We start from the raw sequence: 21124 nt of genomic DNA, 5'->3' as shown, positions 1-21124 counted from the left end.
CACAAAAAAGAGAACGTCTAGGGTATGCGCGCTATAACCATGACAACATATTCTAGCAGTTAGGCAGTAGTTTACCGACGTAAAATTAACATCACCTTAAGTGATAAATTGAAAAATTATGTACAAGATAAACATTACGGACAGTGAGGTAAATTCTTGACAAAAATGGACTTCCAAGTATCTGGATGTCGTTGATGCGAATTGTCACTACACACCTAACTACCATTATTGGTCCATAAACATGTCTTCAAAAGGTCGAACATTGAAAAATGTCCGATAACGAGTTAATAAAACGAGTCAACTAGGTATATTTGTTTATTCAAACTTCAAGTTTTCTATCTACAACTTTCTGTAGTCCCATGTAACTTAATTTTTTCCTGTTGAAATTCCACGTTATAACGTAAAGCAATGGAGAAGGATCTCGACATTTTCGATTCTGACACAAAAGTACCACAGGAGCCATATCGCACGATTTATAAATTATACTACTTGAATAATAATAATAATAAAAATACACTGGCGTGTTATTAAGTTACAAATAGAATAATTAGTGTTTCAAGAGTGTCATAGTTGAACATCGTATCCTTGTTTTTTTTTTCTTTTTACGTTTCTCTATATCCTTTTTTATTAATTATTTGTTGTTGTTATTTAACTCACTTTGATTTTCTACCGAAGCATCACGTCTGTATGACAAAGTAAGCATTTTACCAACGAGTTCCTGTTGTAAGCTGAGGATGGCTCAAAAACTTTTAAGGAACTTCCGAGTTTTTAGGATAATGTCAGACATTCGCGTGGACCAACGTAGAAATCTGGGTTACAACAAAGGAGAACAACAGTAAATTCCGATAACGGCTACCTTGAAAGTACATGCTACGGTGTTTTGCTCGAATAAAAGAAAATATATAGTATTTTTAAATCAGTATGAAGATGTAGTTATTTATTGAGTTGGCTAGTTGAGAACGCTATGTAGACACCACATGATCGGACCCTTGTTAACAAGACATAATTATACTGAACACACATTTCGGTGTTCAATCTTGATAGCAGAAAGCAATAAGCATAACTGAAGAAGTTGACTTTGAACGTGGCTATGTGTGCCATAAATAACGTAACTAACTTAATGTTGATTTACTTTGAAGATGTTTAGAGAAGACATATCACTAATCTGAATTTATTTCTAACGCCAACATCGCTGTATTTACTTATTTATTATTTATCCTTTAGACATATAATGTCGTATTGCCCATGCTTGTTTCCTTAATCAAGCCAAATGTTAGTACGGCTGTTGGGCTGAGTTAAGGGGTAGCCAAATGAGTCCAGCGACCCCGTTAATCCGATGGTCTAATCTATTAAGGATCACAGCGGCCAGGCCAAGCTCATTAGCGTCGATTCAAGCAGCGGATGAGAATAGGCAAACTTAAACCGTGTCATGTAGTGCAAAAGAAGGTCGACGCTGGGATCTCTCTAAATTCAGAGACAGTCGTCTTGCGGATGTCAAAAGGTTTATGTTCGATAGGTTGCATGCGCCCAGAATTTTGTTATGTTTTAGGCACACACCTTATTACTAGAACCCATCCACATAATTATTTTCACTCGTAGAATGGCTAGGAGACTGGTCTACGTTTTGACTTTTGAATAATGACCTTCAGCTATTTGATCTGCCCTTGGAAAAAAACTAGTTCGGTGGCTCGATCGGAAAATTATAATTAAGAATGCGATGCCACTCTAAGGTGGTTATCCTCTATATTTTGAGCTCTATATCCAGTGTCGCCGGTGTTAATCATTGCGTCAGACAACTGGCTCTATGTCCGGGAACCTAGACCATAATGTGGGTCTTTAAGGTTAGCAGAAGGTGGCCATCCTATCTTTTTTAATTCCACCAACACTTATACCGTACAACACGTATGCGGCGCTTTTCAGTAGGTCGGATAACGTTAGAATATCGCCTACTGAAAAACCATTAAAGCAAAAAGTAACCGGCTTTCCCTATAGAGTTTTTTTTTTTCTCACATAGTTATAATAAGATGATGTTTACTTGTGTCTTCCGTTTAGATTAAAAAAAAAGTCACTTTGGTCGGGATGGAATTAGATCTCGACTCGAGACTACTGAAAATTTTTAAAATTTCTCTGCATGGCTGGTAAAACGTGACGGTTTTCCTCGATTAGTATAAGGGGCAAATTTAATGTGGTTAAAAAACTTTACGTTCTACTTTTGCCAAATCTCCAATTAAAACACGCGGGGCTTTCGTAGAGCGTTTCAAAGGGTCAGATTGAGCCTGAGGAAAATTCCTGTGATCAAAAGTTTACGCTGCTAGAAATGCAAACTCTATATTATGTACAACTAATGTTTAGTACGTCCTTTCAGATCCGTGGCCTTAATAGTCGGTATGTTTTCATGTCGTTGACTTATACCTCAAGAGCCAGCAATCCTTCTAGTGGGCCAAAACCTCTGTTCTTATAAAAATGATTTATTATAAATATAATTGTGATTCTTACCTAATAAGATGGATACATCTGTGGTATTAAGAATATTAAAGTAATTATTAAATGGCCAGCTAAATTTTTTCTTGCTGACGAATGTTACTCATTGATTAGCTAGAGAGGCTTAAACTTCTTCAAAAAAATATATACTTCGCGCAACAAATTTCTGAACATTGGCCAAAAGAAAAGCTTGATAGCCATATAATACTAATTGATATAATCGCCCAGGTACCGCATCTACCTTTAAGGCCAAAAAAGGGTTTTTCACGAACGAATGACATTAGCCGATGAAGATGATCGAACACCGATTTTATAAGGCATATATGTATCTAATAATGGAAAACTTCTTGTTCTTATATCGGATCTCTCAAATCTAAAAGAAATGTACTCCACATCAAGCTCTGTAGATCTGATCAAATCAGTATCATTGATGACCAATTACCTTAACACATAATTGATCCAAAAGAAACTTTTATTAAATACAATAAATGCAATCTCGGAATAGCAACAAAAATTAAAAATGGGCTTGAAGTTCATGCAACGTATCTAAGCTAGCTAAACTTCAGCACGCAGCGAACTTATCGTTTCTGCTGGCAGATAAGTATAGCATAAAGTTTATGGTCCACCATCTAAATTAGGCGACCAGTGATCGGCTGTAGGGCGATCATAAGGAAAACTGCTATTGATCTATCTCTGTTCACAACTTTTTTGAAATGTCGTATTACTATTTTCATTTGACTTATAGCTATGTAACAGCTTCACTTCCTTCTCGATATCGACGATCAGTATTTTCCAGGGCTTGTTGCAATGCAACACCATACGCCACATAAGACATATTAAATTACTACACGTTCCAGTCTGGCTTACCGAATCAAAATCAATCAATCAATCAATCAAGATACTAGCAAATATTTCGGAACTCACAAGATAGTCCATAGTAAATCGATCTGTCTGAACACTGAAGTATTAAGCAAACAAAACAAGCAAATAAATAAACAGAACAAGCGCAAAAAAGTAAGGATAATACGTAATGACCTAATTATAGTTGGTGAGGCGTGTAGTAAGGTACATATGAGCTGTGTACAAATAGCAGAAGTAATGGCCATAAACGATTCTTACTATTTTAAGCCTTCTTGCTAACTCGAGCTTCTATGGCATTTAAGGACGTACAAGGCGATATAAAATGTTCCTAAACCCCAACAATCCATTTACTAGTTCGTTGGGCTTTTGTTTTGGGTAACGTATGTATAGCGTAACTCTTATAATTTTTGCTTTCGGTAAACCTGTTACAAAATCTTGGATTTAAGGAATACTTCTGTTTTTCACAGCCAGCGAACGGCTTCTAGCACTGCGTCATGCACATGTAAAGCGTCCCTGTTCAAGCTGGGATGACTGATCTTCAATAGGATTTAGCATAAATGACCGCAGCGATTGCCTCACGATGCGATATCTGTATTTCGATGCTATTCTCGAATTGCTGGGTTCTACTTCTTCGATAGTGGGGGGTTACCGCACTGCAATGCATGATGTTTCATCTCGCAGAATTAAGCACGAGGTAAAGAGTGTGCTTCCTCTACACTCTGCTCTGAGGGTTCCTTGCTTTCTAACGCAAGGAAGGGGCAATCCTTCTAAAAGGATTGCTTCTAGGTGAGTGCCGGATATTAAAAATCAAACATTTCCATATGACTGTTTATGTGCGTACATTAGCTGTCTAGCTGGATTACGCGGTGAGCAAAAGCTATGCTTATTATATTGAAATGGTAAAAAAAATGGACCTGCCGTGGATGGGGACTGCTTCAATACCATTTCCGACAATGGGTCGAAGAGCACGTTTTTTCTGAAAATGTTGTTTTTTTACACCAGATCACATATCAAGTTCGCCCGCATTTTATATGTGGGAAACATTATTTATCAGCCAAGAAATGTACAGATCAAATCTACAGCCTAAGAGTTCTGAAGAAATTGCAGCTACGATTTATGGTACGACAAATATACGCAGAGTATAATGATTCCATGTAGAGAGAGAGTCCCGAAACATTTAGATTTAAAGGAGATACACAAAACTCTTCTTGCGAGGTAAGTTGTAGACTGTTGTTAGCTTATTGCATATTTATCTTTTGCAAAAGTACGGACTCAGGACTTCACGGAAACACTCATATGAGTTTAAAAAAACGATCCCTTTATAGAACCTCACTTTCTGAGTCTGCTTTGAGTTTCAGGTTTAAGGCCTTATTACGGTCCTAGCCAATTTTGAATGAGGTCCTAGCTACTCGACTTTAACGAATGAAGAAATAAGCTTGGCCAACAGTGCGTTTTCTGTCTCTTAATCATTCTGTTTGCATTTCTAATACCTGTTACCTTAAATTATCCACGTGCGATTTAGGTAAGGGATTTAAAAGCATCACAGGCTCCTTCGTCACCTCACGATGTTAGTGTTAGTCTAATCGGCCGTTCGGACGCGCATCTCGCATGAGTATATATTTCAGCACGCAGACTCCTTTGCAAATCCTGCAATATCACATGGCCGCAAATTTACATCATAACTTTAGGGAAGTTTGCCGTAAATGCTATTTTCCTGATGCCTCAGTCGAGGCTAATTTCCGCCTGCGAAAGAGTCAGCGACCGGCACAAGAGTTATGATAAAACTGACTGCCCAAAAATTCAGTCTCAAAATTGGCATTATTTACTACCTTTATACAATTTGTGTTCAAGTCAATTTCCGCTACCTTGTATTGCGGCGCTCTGTGCCCTGAATTATAGGGTGAATCTAGTTATCAACTAATTTTTTTAGTAAAAATATACCTACATAGATGTCTCTAGGTCTTAGCAGTGTACGATACGAGGGTTAAATCATTCTTTAAAAATACAGCCGAGTTGAGTAAGGACAAATGGGACTATATTTGAAAGAACACAACGGAAGTGTCTCCCATAGAATTTTGTCTACGGTTTCCGGAACTTACGCCAAAAGCCTTTCATCTGCCAGGGCTATTAAGCATGTGCCCGTTCCAGCGATCTAGAGAGGGACAATAATCAAGAGCACATCATAAGCCATCTACCCAAATAGCAAGTTCTGTTTCGCCTGAGATCTCAGCGCACTTCGCGCGATTCGGCCAGTGAGACGTGTGCAAATGACAGTGCGCTCCGTTGGTAATGGTATCAACTATCGCATCCTCTGGGCTTCAGGTCGCCCACAAAAAACCCAAAAGCACCTATGGGCCAAAGACTGATGAACCGATGATTACTGATGGATTGGATAGTGATATTGACTTAGTCAAGTACTCAAAAGATGATATCAGCTCAACATATTTCAAGACTGACGTTGTGTGGCAAAACGTAGTGGCTTTTATAACGCTTCACGTGCTTTCCGTTTATGGTTTAGTGGCTTACGGACGGGAACTTGGTATGTTATCCTCCTGCATTGACGACTGTACCTATGGCACCTATATACGGAATATATATCGGAATAATTCTAGATTATTCACTGCTCGTTAAAATAGTTAGTGAATAGAAGGACCCCATATTTTGTCAAAAATTTCATTAATTTCTCAATTAATAGGTATCTTTTACATGCTGTATGCCGGCCAGGATTGTGTGTGTCAACATTGAAAGTACTGAATTTTGCTCTGTTTCGTTCGTTGTCATTTATATAGTGTTCATATGAGCCAGGAACACTATTAGGTCTTGCTGTGCGCATTAGCACTGCCATATATACCATATGATAACTAATTGATTTTAATAAACAAATGTAAACAGCGTATGGACTGGGATAAACTTGGATGGCTAAAAAAGTCTACGGTTTGTCTTCAGTAAAGTGTACGCGAGATAGCTTGCGAAGATTGGTTCTTGAAGAGACGCCGCAGCACCTAAAAACGGAGCTGCGGGTAGTTTCTCGTCTTCAAATTAAGGGGTTATTAGAGGGCCTGCTTTGGATTGGGTCTATATGTTGCAGACACATTCGAGCTATAGGCCGGAAAACAAGCAAGAACTTGCCAATCTTGTGCATATACATTTTTCTGTTATGAATCTATGACATTTTCAAGCACGAAGACCCCAAAGCATTCGAATGTTTAAGACGATCGATATTTTGCATCGAAGGGTCAACAAAGTATTCTAATCGTATACGACCTTTCGTTCTACCGATATTAGACAATGTCAAAAAATAAGCCCGTTCCAATTTAACCTACTTTTCAAGTGTACACCCTTCGTCACTCTGACGGGAAGGGCATATGAACAAAACTTCCAATGAATCGACTGCAGTAGATCATGGGGCCGATATACTGAAGGACAGCTCACGATAGCGCCATCTGATAGGTACAAGTCAATAAAGCGAACCTAAAAAATATAATATATATATATATATATTTTTTTTTAGAATATTTCTAGAATGCATTTTTCTATTGAGGTGATGAACACATAAGTATTTTAGCGAGAATTGTTGCCTAATTAAATTCATTTATATATATATATATTAGTTCGTTGACGGCACCCGCCTCCAGCGGGTAGCTAAGTATTGCTAGATACTTCCAATTACAAAATGTGCGCTTCTCTTCGGAGTAATATAATTTCGGCTTTTCTAGGAGTAATTATTTCACAGTTGTCTGCCATTTAGTTAGAACGTCTGATGCATACCGCAGCAGCAGGCAACGGTGTATTATTCACTGTTATATGTGTTAAAGCAGTTAAATTGCAGGAAGTTGAAATGAAACTTCGACAGAGTTTCAGCGAACTTACGATTGTGGTAGCGTAAAAGCTTTAGCGTAGAATAAGGGCTTTTCGTTACAACCAAGAATCGATCGTAGCAGAAAATAGCGCGTCGTGGCAAATTTATCTGGTCAAATAGTTATTTGCGTTGGTTTACTCGTGCGTTCGTCGTCCCGACAGCTCAATCGGTAGTACGCAAACTTCTGCGTCATCTAAAAAATACGCCAAGCTAAATAACAAGCGTATTTTCTTAGCTAGTCGTCACCATTACGACGATTTTACAGACTTCTATCGGCCTTTGGCTTAGACAATGCTTCTAATCATTTCTCCGTCCATTGTCCAGGCCAGTAGGAGCAGGTGGCCTGTTGTCGTGCACGCTCCTGGCTAATGAACTATCGTTTCCGTTTGTCAAACCGATACAGCATCAACGCACATTGTTGCCATCTGTATTTTTATCAGTACCAGTATCATATAAATCAATTATTCGTTACTTTTTCATCTTGTCATCCGTCCGCGTCGTCTGCTGTTACTTTCAATTGTAGGAAGTGATTTAGACCAGAAGCAGCCAGGTGCATTTCACACAAACGACGTGTCTGGCAGCGACCTATGGATGCCGTTAGTTACGCTGCTCGTCAGAAGTGTCTAACTTTTTTAATAGTTCGGCAGTATTACTGCAGCCGGTCACCCTTTGGAACAGAATACCTGTCAATCGTCCACGACTTCCTGCCAGCCAGAGAATATATGCGATTATCTCGTAGTATAATGTGATTTTCTTTCAAAATATAATAATTTCATCAACAAGTCATACATATCTCGGCATTCTCTGTAGGCGGATATTTTTCATACGAGCGAACGTCGTATATTCATATATTGATTTTTATTTTGGGATAGCTTACGAAAAACAAACCCGAAAGCTGCCAGAAATTGGGGTTCTAAATTCGTAGAACATCCACACAGGTTTCAAGCTTGGACACATACGATCCGTTCGTAAAGGGAAATGTTCTTTTATATTAACATGTTTATAGACTCGATGTCATGTTTGTATAGATTGGCGTAGGACACAAGTTCGAAGCGGTCTGAGACCCAAAACATATAGTGACAAAAGAAAAAAACAAGCTAACGGCAGCAAACGCCACTTACCAATAGATCAGTGTAAAATAGGGTCGTTAGAAGCCTTTCTAGTGCATTATAAGGAACGAAAATGTTTTGATGTTTCATGGTTTCATTTGCAGGCGTCAAAGGGTTATTAGGAATATATTTTGGGGCGCAGTTGTCTGGACTTGGGGTAACGGTCGGTGCTCATCGGCTATGGGCCCATCGATGCTACAAGGCTCGGATGCCCTTCCGAATCTTTCTCATGCTACTTCAAACAACGGCTGGGCAGAATAGCATCTACACTTGGTGTCGGGATCACAGGTCAGATATGGAACTGAAATTGTTTTAAATGAGTTGATCTATTGTGTACACATGAAGTAATGTCGTGCAAAGGAACTGAAGTCGATTTTAAACCTTACGTCATTTCTGAATCCTCTTAATGCCTCCGACAATCTGATGGACTACCTCGTAAATATAACGACCTTCAGTTTTTTATATCCGTATATCTATTAGCTTAGCTGATTTAATTCGCTGACATTACATTCAGCCTAACACAAGCTATCGTGAACATCATTAGCTAGACCATTGCCCGACCCAGTCCGTTATCATCCTGTACCTGCTTTACCGGATTGTTGTAGTAGGAGCAAATTTCATTGCGACCTTTAAAGGAGTCCCGTTGCAAATGTCCTTGGATTTTGAAGTATCTAGTACTATCCTCCAATATTGGACCCACTTTTGCATATATATATATATATATATATGTCTCAGAGCCTATTGAGGCTTTTGAAAGTTCGCAGGATAAGCACCTTTGGCTAAAAAGACAGAAAATATAGACAACTTCAGGATTTTCCGTGCAAAAAATACTGAATTTATTTCATACATGCTATAACCGCAGAAACTACAACGACAATAACTTCCAATCCCGACCTAAAACCGCACTTCGGACCCACTAGTAGTTAAAACGTACAAAACACTAATTCATTCTGTTATTAGTTGTTCATATCGAAACGTTTTTCCTATTTTTTTTTTCCATTTTAGATAAAGCGGACTTAACTTCGTTCACTTTTCGTGTACTTGTGTTAACAATTGTTGAAATTCGGCACGTTTGAGCGACATTAATGTACGAAGTAACTCAGAACCCTTACAATGTCGCTGTTGTTCTATTTCTGCAAACAAAGCGATTGGCTGGCTGTATAGGCAATTGCTGTGTTTGTTTCCTTTAACATGTATGTACCGCCGTGGAGGATTTTCAAAGGCCGAAGTCGACCTTTGCATGTCTGAAGATTCAAATCATATTTTCAGAACGATAGTTCGTATCTATTAATGTATTTGTACAAGTTCAACAAATAGTACTACTTTGTTTGGTTCCTTACTATTTGATGACCGGTAAACATGATTGTAGAGTACTGAAAATATGGTACAGGGCTTAGTGTCAACAAAACCGTGTTCGAAGCAAAGCAATAGTCTGCCATTATCACCTATGATTAATAACGATGTTATAGCTTCTTCAGAGAAACCTGAAAATTGCTAAAGTTTACTACAGTAGCTATCTTGTGATCATTTCAGAATGCACCACAAATATACGGAAACTGATGCCGATCCCCACACGACGACCCGGGGGATGTTTTTCGCCCACATGGGGTGGCTAATGATGAAAAAACACTCCGAAATAAAACGACTGGGCCGCAGTCTCGATTGCTCCGATTTATGGGCGGATTCCGTCGTCCGCTTCCAGTATCGATGGTTTGTCCCGTTGGTGTTCGTAGGAGCCGGCGTGTTACCTTTCTTGGTTTATCTCTACTTAGGCCTACGGCCGGTTTGCGCCATATTTGCCACTCTCATCCGCTATTTGCTCTTACTTCACGGCACGTGGTGCGTAAATAGCTTAGCACATTGGCTTGGCAGCCGGCCCTACGACCAGACGATCCGTCCATCGGAGCACAAATTTACCTCATTTTTGACCAACGGCGAAGGCTTCCACAACTTTCATCATGTGTTTCCCTTCGACTATAAAGCGGCCGAATTGCAGTTCTCGCCATTGAATATGTCTACCGTGTGTATTAACGCAATGGCTGCGATTGGACAAGCGTACGATCTTAAAGAGGCCTCAAAGGAAATAATACTTAAAAGAAAAGCCCGAACTGGGGATGGTAATATTTCGTAACAACTAGTTTGCTAGATGAATTGGTTTATGAACAGTACATAGTATAGATACTAACTTTACAAACTTTGCATTTTGCACTTATTTAATAATCAATACATAACATAGTAAAATAAAATGTTTGATGTTTGTATCTGATATTTCATCTTTTCTTAGAAATCATATCACCTATCGACATCAAACTTGCCAGTGGTGAATTATTTATATTATGCTAGTTAGAACGCTATTTTAGTTACTTAATTTCCACGTACTTGTGCTTCTACAGTGATTTAGCTTTCAAGTTTGGGGCTTTTTACACTATTATCTGTTTGGACCCTCAATTGCGCTCTTAACAACCTCAAAAAACAGATAACGATGACCTATAAATCCTTCTGTCGCGCGAAATTTCAGTTGATTAGAGATGTGTAATCTAGTCAATTACGGTTTGTGCAGAGAAATAAGTCAGTCACGCCATTATCTGGAATCATTAGAAATCACTGCAGTCAATAAAACTCGTTCTAGTCGGATTCAGTATGGGTGCCACTGCCAGCTATTTGACCGTACGTAGAGTGGGAAAAATAATTTCTATTAAAGAATAAAAAAAAGAGGGATTTCGTCTAGTCTACTACACGAATTAGCCCACAGGGTTTGCTAAGATTTGGCAAGCTTGTTAAAAACGTTCATATTCAGTAAAATAATGGATACAGACTCCTACTCGACTCAGCTTGTCAATCTGAGTAAAAAAAAAGTAGCTAATATAAAGTTCTGGTGAGACAAGGGCGGTTCGAAGTGATTCTGGTATACGGCAACATTTGAACGAGGCTATAGCGCCCTGGAAAATTGCGCCGAGCCTTGAACAGGAGAACATTTTCCCTGTTTATAGCACGAATTTCGCTCTATCCAGGTAAAACTGTCGTCATCCATTGTTTTAAAAGCCTACAGACCTTGCCATTGCGGTATCGAACGAACGGCGGCGATTGTTGCAAATCGTAGTTTAAAGCGTCTCCTCAGAGAAAAACTAGTTAGGTGATAGAAAACTTTTTGTCTCTGACGCTTTTAGAACCAACATCATATTCCGCCTAGCCGAAAAGCCGCCTAGTCGGGGAAGTGTTTAATATCGGCCAAGTATACAATAGGCGCTGCTGAAGTATTGCGAGCGCACTTATAACGCCAGAGTCAGAATCTGATCTTTTGCGAACGCTGACGTACTTCGACCGAATATATTCAGCTTGGCAACTACCTGATCTGATAATATACTGTTTATATTAGATAATATAATATGTATTTGTCGAAAAAAAAAAGGACCTGAACAACCGGACCGTTTATTAGTTAGTACAAGTTAGATTGTGGCTAACGTTGATGTTATTGCGATTGTTGATATCACCCTTGCGGTTGATGATGCTTTGCTCTGACGTTACGTTGACGAAACTCGTTATTGTTTTGGCTACAGCTGTTACCACAGTCGTTACCTGGCAGTGCGTCATTGCGACGTGAACAATGCGTATTATCAAGTTGATTGGCAACGGTAGTTTAGGCTACGGTGACGCATCAACAGCCAACACTGACTGGAAGGGAGAACAATAACGAGCATCGTCAAGTCAGTAACAAAAAAAACACGGCTACACAGTGGACGTCGGATAGGCAAGTAATAACGAAGGGAAAGTCAGTTGTACTCTGCTAACTGAACGTCGGAGGGCTTGTCTCGGCACAGAGCCCTGGCTAGCGAACCGACGGTACGGCCAAGTTCACTTCCTGGATTACCGTAACCGACAACGCTGCTGCTGCTGTTGCTGATGATAAAAATTATAAGGCGAAATAGAATAAGGACAAGTTGAGGAAGAAAAGTATGAAGAAGACCGGAATGAATGAACCAACAAAAATGGAGTCACAAACGGCGGCGGCAGCAGCTCCAGGCACCGAATAATAAGTATATGGTGCATATTATAGCAGCACAAAAATGCCAAAACGCGTCAATCAGCGATCGCTCTGGTAAACCACGACGATGACAACGACCGAGCGACTCACTTAAGCCGCTGGGAAACTACGTATTCGTTGGCTTACCACAAACTGAAGGCATGACATGCATGCACACACTTAGCAAACACAAAAATACACACACTTAATAGAGAAAATCACACACACATCTACGGTCCGACAGACACATTGGCAACAGACAAACGCCACCGCGTCTGGCCCGTGGCAAAGGACGCACTGCGCGAGCAGGTGAACGATTTCATCGCTCTGCATGTCCGTCCATCCGTCTGGCCGACGTCCGTGGATTGTTTGCCGTTATTCGCAGTCCTTCGACAGCCGTCTAACCGCAATGGCATGAGAACCAGCAACGTGTCGATACGTAGAAGTACCTCTTGGCTGTGTTCTATGGCAAAATGAATGACTGCGCTCAAAAGAAAGCCGGACTGGCAATAACTAGCTATACGATGCTGCTCTATAGAGAACGATTCTGCTTTAGCTAATAGGTAAAAAGTCTAAATAGAAAAAGAAGGAAGATGAAAAACCAATACGGACGAAGGCAACCAAAATGAGAATAGACCTAAGGCAGAAACGGCCGCAGCAGGAGCAGACTGCTATTGTCATCGTCATCGGTGCTTAATGATGGCTATCTTACTGGCAAATTCGCAGTTATAGATGGACTAGAAGCTAAAAAAGATCACTTCTCCTAAGAAAATATGATACGAAGAAAGCAGCATCGCAACGCGGTAAATGAACAGTGTTATCTGAATAGCAAGAGGCAATAGGATTTACACACCTGTTTCAGTAGCGTACATTGCCTAACGCCCCTCTTTATTTTCTATCATAATGTCCCCTGTAAACCTTACGCTAGATCTAAGAGGAGTGCACTGCATTGGTTTTACTAGAATCTACCCACCCTATGTGATATTCGAAATACAATGCTACCTTACCTAGGCTATCCGTTTCACAAAATTTGCAGATGTCCTAAATTCAAATCACGACTACACACTTTAGCGTCATTCAAGCGATCCTTCCCAGGATCGTAGCGATTCCCGCCATACATGTATCCAAATGTCGAACATATATCGAGGGTGCTCAGAGAGACGAACCGAGTACGATTACGACGTGAAGACCTACAACGACATTAAAAATTGCCTTCGAATTTCGAGGACCAGCTTGCATATCTATTTACAGCAAAAATATAAAAAGATGAACTATGGCGTTCTTCTAACTCCAATGAGAAGCATAGCAACACTTATATAAGGTACAAAGCACAAACTCTGTCTTAGCATTTTGTGCCGAATGCTGAAATTAAAGAACACGAAATACGTTCAGCGAATAGGTGTTATTATGGTCTCATTGTCATACATATATTTCCTGTTAACTATCAATAATCTCCAACGTCCTCATTCTGCGTTGCTGCTCTGTCAGTTGTCATCTGCTCAGGCCGAACTCAGCCCAGTTGAGAACGAATAGTCTTGATAACCTTGTTTCAAATAGAGAGGTTCAATACATTATTAAATAAAATTACAGTACGAAAGAAGGTTTTGTTTGTGTCGGGAAAACTCTGACAGCTTCTCAATGATAGATGACAGAGTTTAATGAGTTTATCACCGCTTGGCTAAGCGGTTCCATTAAAAATACAGAAACATATAATTGTGCTCATGTTGTCTTTATCAAATCCATTCAGCTCAGGGTAGCGACCCAGTCATCACCACGTTAGCCAACGCACCGCCGTTACAAACGTGTGCCACATACGTGCACACAATAAACGATAATGCCGTTGCCATGTCCAACACGAGCTGTAACGCATATATAGTAATGGAGGTCTAAGAAAAACGCTACGTTGTTGGAGAAAATTTACAAGGTACCTATCTTTTCATTGATGCTGACGTTTATTCAAGTAACTTGCACATTTGTCGATGGGGCTGATTGCAGACATCTTTGAAGAGCAGCGAACATGTTTCGATACAAAATTACAATAGCAGAAACATTGGCAGATATTCAGGTTTATGTAGGGCCGTCCTAACTGGATACAAAAAGCCGATATTTTTTTGCATACGGTGAACGGGAAATCTTCGACAGCTCCATTGGAAGCAAGAGAATTATTTCAAACTCCCTCCAGATGTTAGCACCGCAAAGGAAGAACGGTTAACTATGAGCTTGTTTGTTACACGCAGATACGCAGTGCGAAATAGTGGTCCTGGTCGATTGGACTGGAAATTGTCGCAACATCAGATCAACTCAGAAAACAAAGAGAACTTTACTTTATTTTATGTCATCTTGTCAGTTATTCCATCTGGTCTGAGTTTAGTGCAAAAGTTTGGGAGATTATTATAACTTTAGTCTGAATTTTACTGCTACAATCATTATTATATACAACACGGTGACGCAGCATCATCTGAGATTTGATTAAAAAAAGATTTTTTTTTTGAAAAAAAAAAAAAAAAAAAAAAAAAAAAAACTTTTTATGAAAAGTACTGTCTTTCTTAAAAAAAAACTTCCTACGTAAATACTCGTAATTTATATATTAAATAGATTTATTACGATTTTTTTCACTCAATTAGTTCACCATTCAGCCCTAACAATAAAAGCGTACGGCATGTGGCTTCCTTCAGTGAATTCTCGAATATGATCTCACTCACATTGGATTCTATAACTCTATATTGGAGACCGTTACAGAAATTATATCCTTTTATACAATGGTATTAAAACAAATAACATAGAAACAAAGAAGTTATGAACTGCAAAACCCCTATCTTTCTCATGTGGTCTGCTAATATGTTCGTAGCATTTTAAGCTGGAGATTCCGCCGCAGTGTACGTTAGCCTTAATTAAGCGGTTAATTAAGGGTTAGTTAATGAGAGGAAGCGCTGTTGAACCCATTTAGACAAAGTAATATGGAAGCCGATTTGCTATTATTTACAAAGAGGTCTAAATTATAAGGGACATTTTTACCACGGTCGCTATCGAGCCGTTGCCAACGTTAAGTCCAGATAAGGTCTGGCATACTAGAAACAGCAGTTGCCCAACAAAGCGGCAGGCCAAAAAAGAACTAGTTCTATTGATATAAATGTCAGCAGTAATATGAAACAAGTTTAATGCTTTGATTAGAGTGTCAGGGAGATCTAAGAGGCCTGCCCCCAAACCTCGAGCAACTGTCTGTAAATACGCTCCAACTACAACCGCTCAACTTAACGACAATGAACACGCTTGTAGCACGTATATAAGTGAACATCACGTCTACATAAGCAAAACGTAGTTTTCAGCGCGAGGTAAATCGTGTGTGTCTCTCTAAACAGGCCAAACATAAGGCGTTCCGTAGTAGGCAAAGGTCGTGGTGACGCATCAGCCCAGCGCGAAACCAGTCCATCATGAAACTGCGATGGATAGCGACATTAGTGAGTTTTCTTTTGACTTCTGTGGTGGACCACTCAGCGCGGGTAAATGAAAGCGACTACGCAGCCACGTTTAATTGAGTACAAAGACTCGTGCAAGCACTGTCTTTGCTTGATGCATCGGTTAACATCGTTGCGTCTGGCGAGTTATAGAGCCTGGAAAACCGCTAGGAGTTTGAAATAGTGGCGCGCAAATCAGAAAGGCCTGTTATGATAGCTTATGCGCATGAATATAAACCCTTGAAAATATCCTCAAACAGATGAAGTGCAAATAACTAGAGTGGCTGAAATATTTGTCGTTTTATCGTAAGCCTTCAATCAAATCCAATTCAAAAGAAAGTGCGTTTAAATGGTGGCGCAGAAAGCGACATTTCTGCTTTGAGAACCGCGTAAATAGCCAATTTGCTCTACGTTATACCAGAAAATGCATCTCTTCTTTTATGTTTTTTTTTTTAGGTGTCTATTTTACAAACCAAATTGTATCTTTTCTTATCCATTGTCCTATTGATGCATTTTCGTAGAGACACTGATCCATATAAAACTGGACAAACATCAAAGATGTCCCACTATGATTGTTATAACTACGGATATATTATTTATATATTACAGGTAATTTTTTTAGATACTTATTCTAATCGCCCCTTTCGGTTGCTTCGCTCAAGAGCACTCACCTGCTATTTGATCGTGCGGGAGATATGTACCGCGCTACGAGGTGTCCACTGTTTGCAAATACGGCTGGATATACCGACATCCAATGCTTGACTGTTTTTTGCATGTACGGACTAGGAAACGCGTACTATAGGACTAAGCGTCAACTTAGTTAATGTTAAGCGGCCTGTGGCTGCTGAGCACCTACTCCGAGCTCAAGCGCTCCGGCGAAGCATTGCGGCGATTAGCAGTACCAAGACGGCCTCACCTCAAATAGATATAGACATTTTTGTTTAAAGACTACGAGTTAAGCGCGTTTCCCTTATATCTCTACTCACCATTATGTATAATATGATAGTCTTTCGTTATTAATTGTAAAGTATATCTCCATAGTTGAATAGTTTCTGTAGTACACTACAAGCGACTGCCAAGCCACTCTTTTGCGTAGATCCATCATGCTTTATATAAGGCCGGTAGTCCATGTTCCTTGCCAACCTTGACGCTCCTAACAGTTACAACATAGCAAAGGCTAACTCCTTAATGAGATATCTAACGCATTGATTATGAAAATTTCTTTCGCTAGCAGTCACTTGACTTTCTTCTCATATATATCATCAGGACTTATAAAGGTTTTATAAAGGAAAAACGAAAACTACCCATCAGCGTCTATTGGCCTATCATTATATTGTAGATGAGATACAAGAAACTTATTAGTCTGCGGAATGTTTCCTCAGTCGAAACAGTCAACGCCTATACCATTTGCGTAGATACTAATCCGCAGGTTACATGGCGATCATCCGTGGTCCCCCGTCGATAAGGTGCCAAGAACCTGGCATTTTAGGACCCATAGGTTCGTTATAAATTCTTTTATAATTTGAATCTCACATAATACTCGACTGGCGCTTCGTGCGAATAACCTACTGTTCTAGTAACTAGGTTTTCCCGACTGACAAAAAAAAGTAAGTTAAGCATATGCGAGGCCTAGCGGGTGGTGAGATGATCAAACACATCATGTTTCGGGAAAATACGGAAGAACAAAAAAAAAAAAAAGGTAATTCTACGTCCTGTCATATGATTACTAGTAGATTGGATATAACGTAGTTATTTCCGGCCTGTTTCGAAAAATGTGACTGCACATATCTGGCAAATTATATCGAACCTACACCAGCCAGCTAAGTTAAAGTTCTAAAATGCTAGCAGTCTATTTCCGTGTCAACAGCATGCGTGCCACTGGCGCCATGCGAAACATTCGAATAAGGTAGTCGTTTCCGGCCAATTTCGAAAAATTATGACGGCACAGATCTACTACAGAATTGCGACATAACAAAGCCAATCTGTCGACATTAAGATAGCAAAATTATTGCAGTGTTTTTCCTAGATTTTCTTACAGTTAGATAGTATATCGATATGTTTAGCGTTTTAAGCGTTTAAAAAAACAAAACTACTGGATAATGCAACGACACCAGCGGTCCGTTCAAATAGTAGCTACTTATCTTACAATCAACTTACCTTGTTTCGTAACACGAGTCATGCCTATTTGAGAGACTTATCTGTTTATGGGAAGGTAAATACATAGTGTTTTAAGCGACGCCTGTAGAAGAACACGTGAATTTATCACTTGGTGATATAATGTAAACATGGTACACATATACATCGACGAAGATTTTGTAGCCGATGAATTGGATATGAAAACAGTAATGTCTTCTCAACTAACTTTTAAACAAGAAATTTCAATTACAGCACAGTTAGTTGATAAAGTTGCAGTTTTAAGTTACATATGATTTGTAACTAGCTTGTAATTTTGTATCTAGGTGACTTGACTAATGGCCAATCTGAAATAAAACATGCAATTTTCTACTAAAATCTCTAGAAGTGGTGGATTCACTCGGGAAGTATGTAAAAATTGCATACAAAACAAATGGAAAATAAAGCTGAGTATAGACGACTGATTTGAATAATAACAGCCAGAGATCAAGCATTTTTACTTGCCAGTCTATTTCCAATTGCGCTATCGCTTATGGGAATGATGCAATCACATATTGCCCTAGCCGTTTTAATTTGCCCCTACAAAAGCATAAAATAAAAACCAGTACAATAAAAGCAACATTGTTAGTAAATAAAATATTAGCTAATTAACTTTAGAAGTGTTCATATTAAATTTAATAATTGCTGGTTCATTAGGTGAAAGACCGTCTGTTCAGAGAAGTTCACCTCAATCTTGAACTACCCGTTATTTGAAACGTACGTAGGATGTACCTGATTAAAGTCACCCTTTGGAATATTTCTTAATTCTCATCTTCATTGTTCTCTTCGTGTCAGTCTTCGCCTGACGTACTCACCACGTAGGCACTTCACCTAGCTGAACCTACTTGAAGTAGTACCCCTTAATCTGCTAATTATGTCTATTATGCATTTTGTAGATAGATAGCCTGCGTGGCTGCAATAGTTTTACTCGAATCAATGGCAATTGGCCAAAATACAATATGTCTATGCACGTAAGCTAGATTATAACACATGGCCGAAATATAACGGATAACTGGAACCCGCGATTGCTTTCGCTCGTTCATTTCCTTTCCTCTGAAGCGTGCGCTGCTTGGCGTTTTTCTGTAAACAAAGGAAACTCCTGCTATTCGTATTTGCATTCCTGATGGTCGCGCGTCACTACGATGTCGTCTTAGCATAACCGATAAGGCATCGAGCGAAGGACGCGTTATGTGCTTTACAGGCGACCCCTGAAGTCAGTAGCAAACGAACACGTCCAAGCAGCCGCCAAATAACAAGTCATTTGGAAAACCCAGAACCCCCATCTCAAAGCCAACCTAATTGTCGTTTTCAAAAGTTTCGAAGAAGAAATGAAAGATAGCTGTTCACGGTCGTTCCTAGCAAAATGCAATTCATAATTTTACGGACTTCAGCTTTTAGCCAGTTAGCCATATAAACGAAACGCCTGATAGAGCTGTTTCAAAAAAAGGGTTCAATAAGTGTCCGACATATCGGAACTGAAAAATTTACCCTACTGTATGTGCTAGCGGTGCGGTAGAACGTTGCCTGAGAAGCTGCTGTTCCATGTGTATTGCATCTAGCAAGGACTAGACTTCCGTAGAGCGCAGTATTAAACTTGTTGCAAATCCTATACGTGCTAGGTAGTGTGCTTTTTTTGTTCGCTATAATGACAGATTCAGCGAATTCGATCGACTGAGAGACGGCCACTTTCTCTAGAGGAGTGAGTTACCCGGTAAAAGTACGATCCCCAGTGGGCACTGTATTATTCGCACGGGCATGGGCCCCATTTCTTCTTTCAAGTCCATAGTTATTTAGCTAATGAACGTAGTGTTGATGGACAGCATCGTTACCAACCTGATCTCAGAAAAGTGAACGGCCCCATCTTGTCACGATCTATATACGCCAGAGATGCTTGCCTCGTTAAGCACCTGCCATTTCAAATGTGGAGCTTCAAAATGTTGTCATGGTTTTCTACTTAACAATTAAAAATGCATAAAAAGACTCATATTGATCAATTTGTCAAAGACGTGTTCCATATATATATATATATATATATACATATAGTGGGCATTTCTAGAGGCGTCCGCTGTAGCAGAGAATGCTGTTACGTTAACAACTGCCACAGTTGGTGGCGATAAGTTATTCCATACCCCGTAATCCGGTGGGTTTTCCCGATGCTTTCGAATAGTTGCGCTGGCTGGCATTTTCTATGCTGAAAGATGTTTTATTAATGTTGTTATATCTAGCCAACAATAGAGACAAACGTTCAAGCAGCTAGATCCATTGACATTTGTTTCTGATTTATGATGGCCTTTGTTGCGGACTGGGCCGCTCATGACGTCGGCTTGTAGAAGAGTTTGTGTACCGCGACTCTTTGAAGAGGCGAATAAACAAACAATAAAAAATATACACGATTATTGAAGTTATGAAAATGCTTTGCAGCTGTCATTTCGCTTGTTGTCGACTCGGGTAGTGATGATTTACATTACCCCCTGTTCACGAAGAGTGAACTCATATATATATATATACATCATCTGCTAGGGCAGATGATTTATATATGCAATGCATTGATGAAACGTAAAACTGAGGAGTCCGCCATCGCCAAATCAGTACTAAGTAATTTAGTTCAGCGCACGTAAACATCCACTGCTTCGTGTAACAACGAAGGACCGACGACGTCTACCGGGTGCGAGTATCTGGAAAGTTACTGCTGCAGCCTCGACGTCGATAACGGTGCAAACTTTGTGTCAGCGTTTCTCCTGGCTAAATGGGACGAAAGGTCGGCACAAAGTTTTTGACGTTTTTCCAAGTCACCCACATGTGGAAAGGAAGTCTACTTATGACACCGGGCAGTATTTTACAGCTACGCCTTGCTAGCGATTTTTACTTCACCCTTATGATACACACATAACTAACTAAGCTGGTTTCGACGCGGACGATTCAGCACGGTAATTGTTGCAATATGTTTTCAAGAACAGACTCTCTGGAGAGGTGGACCTAGCCGGCCAGTATTGATGCTACAATTAAATTACTTTAAAAAACGTTTTAACAATATCCCGAAAAGCGTGAACGCTTTATATGTTCGGAAGAAAAAAATTCCAAAAATATTCTTTATTATTGAAGCCACAAATTAAGATTTGGAAATGGTTTTATTTCGTCATTTACAGATGAATTTCTGTTTAAATCT

At 39.6% G+C, this 21124-nt stretch overlaps 1 protein-coding gene and 2 long non-coding RNA genes across 3 annotated transcripts; 1 reads left to right on the top strand and 2 right to left on the bottom strand.

Moving 5' to 3' along the window:
• Nucleotides 1-269: 269 nt before the first annotated feature.
• On the bottom strand, nucleotides 270-7641 carry LOC147757291 (uncharacterized). Its single transcript, XR_015320877.1, has 3 exons — nucleotides 7213-7641; nucleotides 6666-6813; nucleotides 270-4989 (listed from the first exon to the last, which is right to left on the bottom strand). It is a non-coding gene; the product is annotated as an uncharacterized LOC147757291 (long non-coding RNA).
• Nucleotides 5179-10571, top strand: LOC111244774 (acyl-CoA desaturase 1-like). Its single transcript, XM_022792174.2, has 3 exons — nucleotides 5179-5881; nucleotides 8415-8598; nucleotides 9844-10571. The coding sequence occupies exons 1-3, from the start codon at nucleotides 5632-5634 to the stop codon at nucleotides 10439-10441; spliced, it is 1032 nt and encodes a 343-aa protein (XP_022647909.1). The 5' UTR covers nucleotides 5179-5631; the 3' UTR covers nucleotides 10442-10571.
• LOC147757290 (uncharacterized) lies at nucleotides 9932-18113 on the bottom strand. Its single transcript, XR_015320876.1, has 3 exons — nucleotides 16458-18113; nucleotides 13339-14631; nucleotides 9932-11982 (listed from the first exon to the last, which is right to left on the bottom strand). It is a non-coding gene; the product is annotated as an uncharacterized LOC147757290 (long non-coding RNA).
• Between the last annotated feature and the right edge of the window lie 3011 nt (nucleotides 18114-21124).

The sequence above is a fragment of the Varroa destructor genome, unplaced genomic scaffold (assembly GCF_002443255.2).
Source record: "Varroa destructor unplaced genomic scaffold, Vdes_3.0 BEIS01000002.1, whole genome shotgun sequence".
In the NCBI taxonomy this organism is placed as follows: Eukaryota; Metazoa; Arthropoda; class Arachnida; order Mesostigmata; family Varroidae; genus Varroa; species Varroa destructor.
This window is presented reverse-complemented; position numbering and strand designations above follow the sequence as displayed.

Coding starts and splice junctions, on each gene's coding strand:
- LOC111244774 (XM_022792174.2), top strand. CDS start 5,632: ATGGTATCAACTATCGCATCCTCTGGGCTTCAGGTCGCCCACAAAAAA. Junction 5,882..8,414: donor GGCTTACGGACGGGAACTTG/GTATGTTATCCT, acceptor TTTCATTTGCAG/GCGTCAAAGGGTTATTAGGA. Junction 8,599..9,843: donor ACTTGGTGTCGGGATCACAG/GTCAGATATGGA, acceptor TGATCATTTCAG/AATGCACCACAAATATACGG.